The 16364-nt window shown below is 43.0% G+C and overlaps 1 protein-coding gene across 2 annotated transcripts in view; it reads right to left on the bottom strand.

Annotated features, from left to right (window-relative positions):
- ADCY6 (adenylate cyclase 6) overlaps nucleotides 1-16364 on the bottom strand; it is a 284434-nt gene that overhangs the window by 27989 nt on the left and 240081 nt on the right. For both annotated transcript variants that reach the window (XM_040341193.1, XM_040341194.1), the window contains 7 exons: nucleotides 8562-8587; nucleotides 7899-8046; nucleotides 6747-6844; nucleotides 6080-6167; nucleotides 5879-5995; nucleotides 5563-5721; nucleotides 4074-4249 (listed from right to left, as the gene is read on the bottom strand). In XM_040341193.1, coding sequence (XP_040197127.1) covers nucleotides 4074-4249; nucleotides 5563-5721; nucleotides 5879-5995; nucleotides 6080-6167; nucleotides 6747-6844; nucleotides 7899-8046; nucleotides 8562-8587 — 812 coding nt within the window. The remainder of the gene's footprint in view (nucleotides 1-4073; nucleotides 4250-5562; nucleotides 5722-5878; nucleotides 5996-6079; nucleotides 6168-6746; nucleotides 6845-7898; nucleotides 8047-8561; nucleotides 8588-16364) is intronic.

The raw sequence follows: 16364 nt of genomic DNA, 5'->3' as shown, positions 1-16364 counted from the left end.
GACCTTCTGATTGAGGATCCACTCGCTCTCTCTCTCAGTTGCTTCCGACTGAGAAAGTCTGCCAACACATTCTTCTCGCCTCTCAGAAAGACTGCCGAGGGTGAGAGAGTGTTGATCTCGGCCCCGCCCAGGATGTCTGTTGCTAGGGTCGATAGAACTCCGCTCCTCAAGCCGCCTGGCTTGTTTAGGTAGGCTACAGCCAAGGAATTGTCCGACCTCACCTGAGTGTGGTGCCCCCTGGAGTTCCCTTTGGAAAAATCTGAGGGCTAGCCCCACTGCCCTTAGCTCCTTCCAATTGAATGATCTCTTTAGATCTTCGAACCCCCAGGTGCCCTGAACTGGAAGGGACCCCAGGTGAGCCCCCCAGCCCTTGCCACTTGCGTCTGTGGTTACTACCCAAGACACCGGGATAAGCCACAGCCGACACTGCGACAGGTTTTTAACCTTTCTCCACCACCAGAGGGATCTTTTTACCTGATCTGGTACCTGAACCAAAGTGTCTAGACTCTTGACTGTGGTCCCAAACCCTCAGGACGAAGGCCTGCAGGGGGCGAAAGTGTAGTCCTGCCCATTGGACTGCTGGGAGGGTGGATGTCAGCAGACCTAGAGTTGACATTAGAGATCTTATCGGGACCTGCTGGTTGCATTGTAGGAGGGTCTAACTTTAAGACCTTCTCTGTTGGGAGAAACACTCTTAAGAGTGTTGATTCCAACCAGAATCCCAGGTATGTGATATGCTGTGAGGGGATGAGACTGGATTTCTCCAAGTTCAGTAGCCACCCCAGGTCTGTTAGGACTTTTATCGTCATCTCCAGATCCTTGGAAAGCTGTTCTGGGGATGCCGCAAACTGGAGCAGGTCGTCCAGGTACGCTATGATGGACACTCCCTGGAGTCGCAGAAACGCCACGGGTTCTGCCAAGACCTTGGTAAAGATGCGGGGAGATGAGGATAGCCCGAATGGCAGAGCCTGGAACTGCAGGTGTACAATTGTTCCATCTAGGTCTGCCGCTAGCCGCAGGAAACTCTGGGAGGTCCAGAGATACCATGAAGCAGTTGTGGGGGAGAAGGGCCCTGACTGTGAATATCAACTCCATGGGGAACCGCTTGTAGGTAATTGACCTGTTCAGGGTTTTCAAATTCAGGATTAGTCAGAATTTTCCGGAAGGCTTCTTTACAACAAATATGTGTGAATAGAATCCCATCCCCTCTTCTGCCTCTGAAACTCTGCGGACCACGCTTTGGTCTTCCAGATCCCTTAGGGCCCCAAGCAAGGCTTCGGACTTTTCTCTGCACTTGGGTATGTGTGTAATCAGGTATCTCTGGGGGGGAGGGGGGACTTGCAAACTCTAGGTGATACCCCCTTCTTATGACCCCCAGGATGAACCGGTTGGGAGAAATTGCCTCCCATTGTGGGAGGAAGGTCCCCAGTCTTCCTTCCACCCTGACTGGAGAGTCATTGTTTTTTGCTGGGCTGCTCAGGAGGGCGAAAAATCGCCCCTCCTCTGCCCCTGCTTTTCAGGGGGCAAGGCTTCTTCTGCCCCTCAGGCTTGGGTGCCCCCCTCTGTCTTTGCGGACGAAACCCCTTCTTTGACCGAAACGGGGCCTTTCGTTTGATAGGAAAGGATTTCTTCTTATCCGCCGTGCGGTCTAGAACGGCTTCTAGACCTGGGCCATAGAGTAGGTCACCAGTCAGAGGTATCCCGCATAACTTGGCCTTAGAGGCGCTGTCACCCGGCCAAGTTCAGAGTTGGCCAGGGCCGCTGACCTGGCAGTCATGCGAATAGATTCTGCTGAGGCATCAGCTATAAAAGCAATACCTCGCAGGATTGTGGGAAAGGAGGACAAGACAGTATCTATAGCCGTATGTAGGAGTCTATCCTTTTGTCCATCACATCAGCTAAAGCCCCCATGTCCTCGAATGCTAGGTCCGTGTTTCTAGAGACCTGGGAGAAGACTGCGTCTAATTTGGGGGTCTTATTCCAAATAGACGCCGGGTCCTCTGAAAAGGCAAACTTTCTTTTAAGGGACCTGGAAAAGAAGGGTTTCCTCTCGGGATCCTCCCATTCCTTTGTAACTGTGTTAACCAATACCTCATGTACTGGGAAGACTTTTTTCTCCCGATCCCCCAGACCCTGATACATTTGGTCATGGAGGGATAAGGTCTTTTTGTCGGGCTGGATACCAAGGGTCAGATAAATTGCCCCCAAGAGGTCCTCTACCTCATCCAGGGATAACTTATATCAGAAGGGCTTGCCGGATTCCCCATCCTGGCCCTCCTCCTCTGAGCCCTGAGAATCAGAGGTAGCACTATCTGGACGTGCCTGTTCAACGCCGGAAGGACCTGAAGCCTCCTCTGCCCTCTGTGTAGTGGCAGGTTAGGCAGGTACAGAGTCCTGAACCAGCGTAGGGGTTGTATCCTGAGAGATGGGATTAGAAGGGAGTTGGAATTTTTCAAAGAGACTCTTAAAGGATGAAAAGGTGGACGAGAGTTCCTTTACGGAAGCAGCTAGTCCTAACTCTCGCTCTGAATCCCTCTCTCTAACTAGGGTGTCTATACAGTCCCTGCATAGGACCTTTGCCCATGACTCCCCTAGAACATCCCTACAGGAGGCACACTTCCTTCTGGAGGTATGGGATGACTTTGACTTGTCAGTAGCTTTCTGCAAAATATGTACAAAAAAAGGCAGTAAACAATCAGAAAAAATGGGCAGACAGATACAACCCCCGGGAGTGCACTGACCCTCTATCCTGCAGGGATCAGAGCCTCCCCCCCCCCCCCCCCGACCACCCAGGGGGATTGCCCCCCCCAATAGACAGGAACCATGTATGGAGGGGCATTCCTAGGTAGAGAGGAACCCACCCCAGGGTACTCTTACCTTAGGAAGGCTGGAGGTAGTGTCACTGAGTGTCGTTTGAGCGTCTGCTTCCGACATGACTGCAGGGGGTTTGCCTGGTCCCCCATCAGCTCCGCGACCCGGAAACCGGAAGTCACGGGTCAAAGGGGAGGCATTCCGCCCTCCGCCCGAAATGACGTCGCCCGCCGTCCAGCCCGCTGGTTACAAAAAACACAGTCTGTTTAAACAACAGGGAGAGCCAGGATGCCACCGTGCTGCGGCCCTGTGGACGCGATAGGGGACCCCCTCAGCCTGCTGCCGCGGTCGACGAGGATGGGGTGGCTCCAGATGGTGGGTAAGTACCGCACCTATTAGTACCCTAGAAGCCCCTGCTTCTCTCCAGGTTCAAAAGCGGTCTCCGTCCCCTGACTGACCGGCCTGGTTCCAAGCACAGTGTCTCCCCTCCGGAGGAAACACTAACAACTGAAGTCCGGCAGGGGAAGTAAGAATTTATAGGCTGGCGCAGTGTTTCCAGAGGAAGGGGAGGAGCCTATGTCTCTCATTGTGGCTGTCCTGAAAGACGAAAAGGGAATTTTTTTTCCCTAAATAGCTTTCTTTACCTTAGTGCAGTCCTCCTTCACTTACCTCTTCCTTCAATTTTGCTTTTAAATGTCCTTATTTCTCCTGAGAAATCCTCACTACACACCGTAATGTGAGGCTTTCTCCCTGGTGTGGAAAAAGCCTCTTGAGGGGGGAGGGGGCGAGCAGACAAGTCAGGACACTCTCTACTTTGCAGATAGAGAAAGGAACTGTGTGTTAGTGGGCATCCTGACACTCCTGCTCGCCCCCTCCCCCCCCTCAAGAGGCTTTCTCCACACCAGGGAGAAAGCCTTGCATTACTGTGTGGAGTTACAGAAAGAAGAACAGGAAGTGAGGATTTTTCAGAAGAAATAAGGACATTTAAAAGCAAAATCTAAGGATGAGGTAAGTGAAGGAGGACTGCACTAAGGTAAAGGAAGCTATTTAGGGATTTTTTTTTTACCTTTACAACCCCTTAAAGCAAATTGTAAACAGAGAATGAGAAGTTTTTTTTTTTAATATAAATGATTCTTGGGTTCATCATAATCCACAGCTGTTGTAAAGTATTTATAATGCCACAAAAAATACTTTCTACTATAACAGTTTAGAAAGTATTTTCAATGACTATATGTGAATCTCAAATGTCAGAGACGACTTACAATGCATTTGCAGTCACCAGCAGGTCATAGTTGTCAAAGAGAACAACCTCAGGCGCTTCTACGATGATAATGTAGATAACCTGAATGGACAACATGAGAGCCAGTTTTCCGATGCTGCTGATCTGAAGAAACACCGAGCAGGCCAGCAGGCTCAGCAGAATGCTGTAGTTGAAGTACTGTCAAAAACAAAATGGAAGAAATGATTGTGCAATAGACGCAAATTTTGTCAAAATACTCCAAAAGTTACATATCCACCTCATACTTTGTTGTGCTGAGCAAGCCTACATAAGCCGACTAAACACTTTCCTTATCTCATATAAATTACTATTCAACATTGAAAAAAACTGATAAGTGGGTAACTGAAAACATCTCTGAGATTACAAGCATAGTTGCTAAAATAAATAATTACTTTACTAAATAATAGAACTACTAGCAAACTAGTACAACAGAAGATCTTCGTACAGCCAAATAAAAGTGGTTCTGGCTTTCATCGGCTCTCAGCCATGGTAACCCAGAAGCAATGACCTGACATCACTTATGGCTTATCTGGATGTCAACTGCGCCATTTTCAAAAATAAAAAGCATTAGAAAACACAGATCTTGGTGTGATCGAATGCTTTTAAAGTGGGAGTAAATTTCCATGCTTAATTTGTACCTATAGGTAAGCCTATATACAATGAGGCTTACCTATAGGTATTATAAACAGAGATATTAATTGTAATAGCATCTGGTGACGTCACCATGAAATGCGTTTTGAAGGAATGGCCACCCGGGCCGTTCCTTCAGAGTCCTGTGCCATAAACTTCATTGTGTCTCCGGTAAATCACACAGCCAGAGTCTGTGAACCCGGAAGGAAGACCCCAGATCTCTCCATGAAGAGTACCTGTCACATGCCTATTGCCATCACAACGGTTGTTTACATTCCTTGTGACAGCAATAAAAGTGAAAAAAATGAAATGGACAGTGTAAAAAAATAAATAAATAAAAAGTTTGTTTAAAGTGCCCTGTCTGACGCACGTGTCGGTCCCGCATTCACTCAAACAGTGATCATCCCATACATGCGAGGTATCGCCGATTATGGGCAGTAATTCTAGCATCAGACCTCCTGTGTAAATCTGTGGTAACCTGCAAAGGCTTTTCAAACGCCACCTATGCATAGTCAAATTTACATTTTATTTAGTTTGCCACCATTGCATGGACATGCACAATTTTAGAGCATGACATGTTTGGTATTTACATATTCGGCGTATCATCATTTACCAAAAAATTTGATTAAATATTGTGTTTTTTTGCATTAAAATTCAAAGAACGTGCATTTTTGTATGGGTTTTACTACTAAAAAAACGAATTTTATAGCAAAAAAAAAAAAATACAGATTTTTACATGTCAGTAAGTTGCCATCAGCAAACAAAGGGTTACCTAGGTTACCCACAAACGTCAAAAAAATTTTTTTTTTTCTGTACACAGTAATATTCCTCAGTAGCAATACCTCAGGAAAGTTGCAAGATGGCTGATCGGATCCGCAGGGAGCAGTTTCCATACTCATATTATAGTTAAGCATTTGGAAGTGACAGGCATTGACGGAATCTCGACTAATGTTCAGTTCTTCAGCAGCACATTCAGCAAGGCTCTGGTGATTACAGGCAAACTTAAAAAAAAAAAAAATTAAAAAAAAATTAATAACTAGTGATACAACACCAACATTTTATAACTTAAACAGATAAACAGAAAACACCAAAAAGACCAAAATTTGCACCAACTACACTTTCTTTCAAAATGATACAATATAGATTTTAGATGCTCACCATGTTAACAAAGGCGGAGGTGAATACCAATAAAATGGAGAAAATTCCAGTGAGGGTGCTATTTGTTCGTGACTGGACAATCTTTCGAGACACCCGTTGCAAGGCTGTTGGGAAAAGCTATAAAAGATGTGAGAGTTGAAGTCTCAGTTGAAGAATAAGTCACCCTCACCTCCTCCATATAAAATTGCTGCATTCGCTCACCTTTATACAGGAGTACACCGCACACACAAACAGGATATTGACCAGAATGATGAAGATGCTTGTGTACACGCCAAGCATTAACAAGGAACTGCACAAGAAAAATAGGGTCACCTGGGGAAGTACTCAAAGCCACATGAAAACAATGGCATTTTCGTTAAACCTATACCTTTAAATGTTTAACAGCATATTTATATGCAGGAGACATTGAGCCATTTAGTAATACAACTGCATAAAAAAGGTCTGTCTCAGCCCCTGGCATTTTATGTATACTTTGCAAATGAGATCTTCCTTCCATAAATCCTTTCCTTGTTTCCAGCCCACCTGACAGTTTTAAGTTTTCTAACCCACATTGTGTGTTCCAGCAACTCTCCTGCATTCTTTCTAATATAAAATAATTACAACATTTAACAAGGAGAATGGGGACCCCTCATAATAGCCACGGCAGATGTATAAATCAAGGAAATTAAGTGTAGGTAACTCACAAATTGAGCCCCGAAAAAAAAATATGAAAAAACTATCCAGCATCTACCAAATATGACCATATCAGATTTGGGTGGACATACCCTTTAAGTAGAGATTACAAGGTTTCTATGTATTTTAGCAAAAGATCCCTATAACCCTATATATGTTGAATATAGAAGGCAGGAATTAACATATACATACTTACTGGGGAAAGATGACAATTTGTATAAAACAAATAAAACAGAAGACCAACAGGGTGCAGGCCACATAACCTCCAAAGCGATCATCCACTTTTTTGGAATACTGAAACATACAAAAAAAAAAAGAATACTTAAAAGGGGAATTTGCCTTACTCCAAGTAGCAATCCCCTTTTTTTAATATTACAGTAAACAATTACATATTACAAAAGAACAGTACCGCGAGTCAGCGAATTTGATACATGTAAGGCTGGGTTCAAACTTATGCAAACTGTGCAATACTCCACCCAGCGCTTATTCCCATAACGTTAACCCCTTCCGTGGCAAAATTGGTGGCCCACCAACCTAAGAGTTTGTGAAAGCTCTCTATGATCAGCATAACGGGCCTACTTACTAAGTGAATCTAACGACTGACTTTTGTCAAACAGGACTAATACACGAATATTACCACACTATGGTATTTAATATAGCTGTAAAGAACATGCCTACATCCACCTTGCATGTGAGAATGGGGGAACCAGCTTGTTTTCTATCAGCCGCTGGCTGTTTAAAACAAAACAATTAAAATAAATGGAGGCATCAATGGCCAGCCTTACTTTCATCTATTCTATCTGATCACTGGATTAAAAAAATAAATACATAAATAAATAAAAAAAAGTCTTCTACTCTGTTTACTTTTGCTTTGGTACTTCAAATGTCCACATCAATGCCTGCATGATGTGGACACTTCCTTTTGGATGTCCAGCGGTAGGGCCCTCTGATGACATCATCACAGGGGTATGGTGGAGGGCTCTATTTGCACCACAGAATTTGGGGTCTCCAACACCCGGAACTGGCAGCGGTGAGGGACCTGGAGCAGGGCTTAGGCAAGTATATTTGGCTTCACATCAAAAGGGTAAAAATGCCTGGTAGGATGGGATAGAGGGCGGCTAGAGGGCAGAGGGAGGCAGGGATGGGAAAAAGTAGTATGTCCCGAATAGGGGCTTTCATTTTTTTAATGTAAATGTGGAATTATCCTTTAAAAGATACCCACCTGTTTACGTTTTTTTCCATTGTTCTACAGTACATATGTGCTGGTTGCAAAATTAGAATGTCTGAATTCTATATGAATTGGCCCATACTGATCTAAAAATGATTTTATAGTCAACACCAGAGTTACCTTTTTCTCCAAGTCTGGGGTCTGAAATGTGAGAATAAATTTTTTAACATGATCTTTTCGTAACTGGTCAATACTTCTTGCGTCTATTGCCCTTGCCAGAAATTCATCAACTTCATCTTCTGGATTAAGAGCCTCTTGTGTGTTCCTGCTGCAAAATACAAAACAAAATACCTAAATATAAACCGTTGATGTGATAATGGCTGATGCCCTGTACTGAACATAGTCTTTAGCCTGTTTACAGCCTTTGGCAGAAACATACATAATGAAAATTAAGAAAACTTTACACAAAATTGCCTTATGCACAAAATATCTGGAAGAATATCTCTGTGTTATTCATAATAACTAAGCAGATGCTGCCTTCAATTTTTCCAGTTCAAGTTGAAAACAGCATCTAATAACTTTGAAAGCACTGACCGAGTTATATAATGTACTTTATTGGCTGAAATCTGGTAGCTGTTAATGCACATACTTGGCAAAATGTTCCACATAACAGACAACTGTCTATAAATATACAGCAGTAGATTACAGATGCTCAAAATACTGCTAAATGTTAGTGACATTTTGTAACTTTGGTCAAGGTCTGACAAAAAAATATTTCTACATTGTAGGCTCCACAAAAAGGTGCACATGGAAATATTTTGCTGATATAGTATTGTTACTTACTTGTCTTTGCTTGATTCATCAATGCCCTGTAAAAGGAGAGAAAACTATTTAGCAAGTGATACCATTAACAAAAATGTATACTGCAATACATCCAGTCTAAGGGTTCATGCACACTGACAATTAGGGATGAGCCGAACACCCCCCCGTTCGGGTCGCACCAGAACCTTCGAACGGACCGAACGTTCGCGCAAACATTTAGAACCCCATTGACGTCTATGGGACTCGAACGTTCGAATTCAAAAGTGCTCATTTTAAAGCCTAATATGCAAGTTATTGACGTAAAACGTCTTTGAGAACCCGGGTCTTGCCCCAGGGAACATGAATCAATGGAAAAAAAGTTTTAAAAACGGTCGTTTTTCAGGTGCAGTGATTTTAATGATGCTTAAATACAAAAAAAATGAAAATTTCCTTTAAATATTGTACCTGCTGAGTGTCTATAGTATGCCTGTGAAAACGTCTTTGAGAACCCGGGTCTTGCCCCAGGGAACATGTATCAACGGAAAAAAAGATTTAAAAACGGTCGTTTTTTTCAGGACTCCTGAAAAAACGACAGTTTTTAAAACTTTTTTTCCATTGATACATGTTCCCTCAGGCAAGACCTGGGTTCTCAAAGAAGTTTTCACAGGTGTATATACTAAAGACACCCAGCAGGTACAATATTTAAAGGAATTTTTAATATTTTTTTTTCATTTAAGCATCATTAAAATCACTGCTCCTGAATCTTTAGGTGCAAACTACAGAGCACACTTGCAGTATACACTAAGTAGGTTTAGGTGCAAACTATAGAGCACACTTGCAGTATACACCAAGTAGGTTTAGGTGAAAACTAAAGAGCACACGGGCAATACAACACGTGAGAACACTGCAGCTAGCACAATCAACTGCCTGACAAATTAGGAAGAACTAATCTAACTAAACTATACAGTGTATAAATATATGTACAAACACCTGGGATGCATATATATCCTCTACACACTGTAAAATTAACTGACTAGCCTGCCTGCTCTATCTAGCTAGAAAGAAAAAAAAGACACTATCTCTCTCTCTCTATGTGACTGATATCTAACCAGCGCTGCAACACACTACATAAGGCCGCCCTGCAGGCGGCCTTTTATAGTGTGGGGCGTGTACTAAAGCCCTGAGCCATAATTGGCCAAAGCCACCCTGGCTAATTACGGCTCTCTGTACTGACGGCACTGTGATTGGCCAAGCATGCGGGTCATAGTGCATGCTTGGCCAATCATCAGCGCGCAATGCCGCAGAGAATTATGGGCCGTGGCGCGTCACTTGAATTTGGCGCGAACGACCCGTTTTGTTCGTATTTCGACGAATCATCGAACATATGTTCGACTCGAACACAAAGCTCATCCCTACTGACAATTATAGGCATATTTTATGGCTAGTGCAACTCTCCCATTTCTTTCCTGTGCCTGGGAAGCCGTATGTGCCATGTACAGCCTGCCATACAAGTGAAAGGCTATACACGTATGTACTCTTGTAAATGCTGATGCAAAGAAGCATCAGTGTTTACAACGGTAAAGCCAAGTATAGCGAATACACATCCAACCGATTTCCCAAATGCAAAACATACATGTTCAGACAATGGGTCAGATGCACATACGTGGGTAAAACCAATGCAAAGAAGCATCAGCGTTTGCAAAAGTATGGCCATGTACAGGCGATTGCTTGAATGGCAGGCTGTATGCAGCACGTGCAGCTCCCCAGGCACTGAAAAGCACACGGAAAACTTTGCTGGGCATAAGAATTCCCTACAACTGTTCATGTGCTTGAACACTCAAGGTGGTAAAGACTGGTGTATACTAACTTCTACAGCTAGGCTTTCCATCCATTTTGCTTCCTACTATAGATGGCCCATCTACTCCGAATAAGTAATGTGAAGGAAAAGAAAAATAATGCAAGCTATCTATTGCCACACAAACTTACCTGTATGTTGCAACATTGATAGATGTACTTATAGATCAATCAAACCCAGAATTAAAAGTTGTTTTAAAGCCTAAACATTGTTGGTGCCTGAACCCAAAGCCAATTTAAGAATCAGCTCGAGTGAGGACATCGCTGGCCCTAGAGTACTTAAAAGCAACCTGGTAGTTCATTAAAAACTAGAAGCTGACGGCCGCAAAGACTTGTAGTTCTTCCACTGACAGAACTCTGTGAATGAATGACGCGGCCAATAGGCAGATCCCCGGCCTGCTGTCACAGCAGGGACTTGGGGGGCAGCTGCAGCAGTAACATGTTACACCCCGAATACGGGTGTAACATTGAACACGTTATAAAAGGTGAACTTATCCTTTAATCTGCCTAATAGTTGTTCTGCACCAGTTACACATGGATAAGGCCATGTGGTGTTTGCCTGATATTCCAAATAAAACATTTTTGCAAATATTAACACATATGATGAATACAGAGTATTATTATTATTAGATACGGTACTTTGACCAATTAGTCATGTCTAACAATAGTTTATTTACAACATCCCACACACGCACACCAAACACACATCTGCTCATGAAACTGGTATACTGCAGTATATCACAGGAAACAATTAAACACATCATCAGTTTGGCAAGTCATGCAAAAATGATGTCATTTTTGGCAAAGACACAACTTTGAGGGGACCTGTTAGCATAGAGTTTTGGAAGTAGTCATTGCTGATTTTTTTTTTAATCTTAGGTGCAGGCTTTAGGGCTTTCATCCTTATCCTAGCTTCATTACCTAGTGAATTCAGGGCCCAGAACAAGTGTGAAGAACAGGAATTCAAACTTTTTTCAGACTTAAGTGGCTGCATGTCAGTTCCAGCACTAGTAGTAGAGAAGGTATCAGGACAGCTCTGCAGTGTGCACCTTTGAAAACCGGTCAACAACCTTGCAGGTTCATTTTACAATTCCCTGCACGCAATTATGCCATGAACCAGATTTAGGGTGAACTCTAGGAATGTCCAATTGCTGATTTTATTTTATATATATATATATATATATATATATATATATATATATATATATATATATATATATATATACACACACACACACACACACACACACAGTATATATATATATATATACACACACACATACATACACATATATACACACACACACATATATATATATATATATATACACTTGTTCAATTACTTGGTAACACAGACCGCTAATCAGCCAATCACATGGCATCAACTCAATACATTTGGCATCTAGATGTAGTGAACATGACTTGCTGAAGTTCAAACTGAGCATCAGAATGGGGAAAAAAGGGAATTTAACCACTTGCCGACCAGCCGTCGCAGTTCTACTGTGAAAAGTTGGCTTGGCTTGGCTGGGGGAAACTACGTTATCTTACGACGCTTCGCTTTTTGGCCACTAGGGGGGCGTGCCCACAGTGTGTACACTGAGCTGATGCGAGTGCCTGGCAGGCGTGATGACCGCCAGGCACCCGCGATCACTCGTGACACAGCAAGAACCGTGATCTGTGTATAAACACACAGATCACGGTTCTCTCAGGGGAGAGGAGACTAATCGTGTGTTCATACAATGCATGAACACCGATCTCTCTTTTCCCCTAGTCACTGCCATCCCCCCTACAGTTAGAACACACCTCGTGGCTGTGGACGTGATATATTTGGATTTTGCAAAAGCGTTCGATACAGTTCCGCACACACGGCTCATGTGTAAGGTAAGGTCTACAGGATTGGATATATCAGTTTGTAAATGGATAGAAAACTGGCTGAAAGACAGAATTCAGAGAGTCGTGGTTAATGATTCTTACTCTGAATGGTCCAAGGTTATCAGTGGTGTACCCCAAGGTTCAGTGCTGGGACCCTTACTTTTCAAAATCTTTATAAATGATATTGGGTCTGAGATCAAAAGTAACATTTCTGTCTTTGCAGATGACACCAAGCTATGCAGTGGAATAACGTCCTTGCAGGATGTCGCCAATTTACAAGCCGACCTCAATGCTCTGTCTAATTGGGCGACTGAGTGACAGATGAGGTTTAATGTTGATAAATGTAAAGTTATGCACTTAGGGAATAAGAATATGCATCATACATACTAGGGGGAGTACAACTGGGGGGATCTGTAGTGGAGAAGGATCTGGGGGTTTTAGTTGATCATAAGCTCAATAATGGCATGCAATGCCAAGCTGCAGTTTCCAAAGCGAGCAAAGTCCTTTCTTGTAGACCCTCGGTCTGGAGTTCCGCCTCATGGGGTAAGGATAATAAGAAAAGTGAGGGATCAGCCCAGAACTACACGGGAGGAGCTTGCGAATCATCTCAAAGCAGTTGGGACCACAGTCACCAAACAAACCATTGGTAACACAATACACCACCATGGATTTAAATTCTGCAGCCTGCAAGGTCTCCCTCCTCAAGAAGGCACATGGTCCGTTTGAAGTTTGCCAATGAATATCTAAATAATTCAGAGAAAGATTGGGAGAAACTGCCGTGGTTGGATAAAACCAAAATTGAGCTCTTTGGCATTAACTCAACTCGCCGTGTATGGAGGAAGAAAAATGCTGACCATGACCCCAAGAAAAACCATCCCTATAGTCAAGCACAGAGGTGGAAACTTTGGGACCGTTTCTCTGCTAAAGGTACAGGCCGACTTTGCCGCATTGAGGATGGGGGCCATGTATTGTAAAATCTTGAATGAGAACCTTCTTTTTTTTTTTTTTCTTCTTTTTTTTTTAAAGTGTATTTTGTGCGTGTACTCGAGAGAGGAGCCGGACTGCAGGAGTTGGGAGTAGGCAGGCCTCCCCCAGAGGCAATCTGCCATCTTTCTCCATGAGAGAACCTTCTTCCGAGGGAGAACCTTCTTCCCTCGGCCAGAACACTGAAGATGGGTCTTCTAGTATGACAATGACCCAAAACATACCACCAAGGCAATAAAGGAGTGTTTCAAGAAGAAGCACATTAAGGTCATGGAGTGGCCTATAAGTCTCCAGACCTTAATCCTATAGAACCTTTTTAGACTGAGCTGAAAATTTGAGCTGCCAAGTGACAGCAAAGAAACCTTAAGGATTAAAAGAAGATTTGTAAAGAAGAGTAGACCAAAATCCCGCCTAAGATGTGTGCAAATTTAGTAACCAACTACAAGTAACGTCTTACTTCTGTGCTTGTCAACGAGGGTTTCGCCACTAAGTACCAAGTCATGTTTTTCTTGGGGATAATTATTTTACTGACTGAACTGTAACACAATTTATAACATTTGTATTGTGTTTTTTCTGGATTCGTGGTTGATATTCGGTCTCTAAAATGTAAAATATGCATACGATAAAAAAATATAGACCCTTAAAGTGGTTGTAAACCCTTACAGATCACATTTTGCTCCAGGTAAGCTTATAATAAGGCTTACCTATAGCTACCTGCAAGGTTTAGGAGATATCCCCTGTATGTGCCGATGTCATTGACACTTGCACACTGAAGCAATGGCACGTATGTGGCGTTGCTTCAGTGAGTGTTCCGTTGCTGACGGCACACGTGCGCATGTCGTCATTGCGGCTCACAGCGCTGGAGCCGCTAAACCCGGAAGTAACCCCCGGAAGTGATGTTGCTGGCCTGTGCTGTGTACGGGCACCGCAGCGAGGGCTTCGATCTCAGGTGAGTATTACATAATGAGCTAGTATGCTATGCATATTAGCTCATTATGCCTTTGTCTTGCAGGTGTTGAAGAAATTAAATAAAATACTTAAGTGGGTTTACAACCACTTTAATATAATACTTTAAGTGGGCTAACTTACAAAATCTGCAGGGGATCAAAAAAAAAAATTCCCCACTGTATACACGCACTATGAATCACATAATTAAATCCAAGGAGAGAAATGGACTTTTCCCCGGCTGTTGTTGGTATTTTACTGCTTCTGAGATTGTTCCCCTGCACACCATCAGCAATACCCTTGACATTTTTCCATTACATCTACATGACTAATTAATAAACATGAAATTATACGAAGAACAAAGGGACAACTTTCTTGGGGCTTCAAACCTAATTGGTACATTTCTGACTATAATGGGAAGGAGAACCACGACACAGTCCAGACATATGCGCAAAGCCCTCTGCTATATTTTAGAGTCTGCAGATAATCCTTACTATACGCAAACATTCACAGCAGATGTATCATTCTGTGGTGAACAGATGATGGTAGCAGTTAAGCACTACAAAATCTAATCTTCCAACTAAGAATGTAGGATGGGAGCTGAGCTGCTAATGTTCAAATAAAAGATGAGGCTGAAAAAACAGCTAACACAGTAGGAGTACTATTCTGTGAAGTAAGGATATTAGAGGTCACACATAAAATCCAAATAAATAACAAAAGCTTGAGGCCTGCTTTTGATATGTGTCATTGAACTCAGAGACGATACTTAATATCCATTTTATTGTGCAGCAGGGTCATATATATTCTTATACACAAAACAAAGTCAGTTTTTTTTTTTAAGTTCCACACAGCCAGACGTATTTAAACTTCGATTCAGTTCTGAATTCCATAAAAAAAAAAAAAAATCAAAATATGACATATCTGACCTTGATCTGCTAAATGTATGACACTAAAGCATCCATATGCGTGCTCAGGGGGGGTGCCGAGGGTGTGCCTGGGCACACCGTAATCATCCCATGCACCAGTGCCATTCAGTGTTCAGAAGTGTGGGGGGCACATGAACCATGAGGCAAGGGGGACCCACTGTGCCTCGTAACACACTTACCCCCCCCCTCCCTTTCTCTCACCCATCTCTCTCTCGCCCCTCCCCCCCGTCTCTTTCCCTCTCCCCTGTATGTTTCACCCCTTCCCTCTCTTACCCCACTTCCTCTCACACCCCACTTTCTCTCTTTGCCCCCCTCTCAACTCCTCCCCACTCAGTATATATATATATATATATATATATATATATATATATATATATATATACATATACATATACATACATACATATACATATACACACACACACACACACACACACACACACACACACACATACACATATATATATATATATATATATATACACATACATACATACATACATACGTACACACACTCATACCCGCATGTGTGTGAGATTTAGGGTGTAAACTATAATGCAATAGGCTGCGCACACCTATGAAGGCATCCATGTTGAAATAGATTTGTGGTACAAGGATTTGTGGGACAAGGATTTGTGGGGAAGCCTATGGTATTTATTTATTGCAAGGTAAGGCTAGGAGAGGTTTTTAAAATACTGTAGTCAATTTCCACTCAGGCTGTGACAACGAGAAACCAATATAGAAAGGGACCATCTAGCAACTGGGTTCTTGTTTGTTTTTCTTTTCTATACTATATTTTTTATACCATCTCTGTTCCTAGCACCTCCAAAATAGTGGGTATTCGTTTTAAAAAATTTCTGCACACCTTGACTATGGTAAAGTCTAGGGCAGGGGTGCCCAACCTTTTGAACATCGAGGGCTACTTAAGCGACTTAGTAACCGGTCAAATGGAAGGGGGTGGATCCCCTTTAGTTTTTTAGCGAATTGGAGGTAGGCGGGTGTAAATGGACAAGTCGAATAGAGGCGAATGGAAGGTCCGATTGGGTTGAACCGATTGTGTGAAAGGGGCCTAAGGCTACTTTCACACTGATGCACTGCGGTTTACCCGCACCACGGGCGCAGCGCAGTGCACCTGTGGCTTTCCTGCGGGTTAGCTGCACTTTGCTATAGACTTGCAGGTAATAACAGAAGTCTACGGCTCAGAAACTTCCAGTAGCATGTTGTTGTTGGATCTGAAATTCAAACAGTAAGGGCCTATTCACAC

Source organism: Rana temporaria, chromosome 2, assembly GCF_905171775.1.
Source record: "Rana temporaria chromosome 2, aRanTem1.1, whole genome shotgun sequence".
NCBI lineage: Eukaryota > Metazoa > Chordata > Amphibia > Anura > Ranidae > Rana > Rana temporaria.
This window is presented reverse-complemented; position numbering and strand designations above follow the sequence as displayed.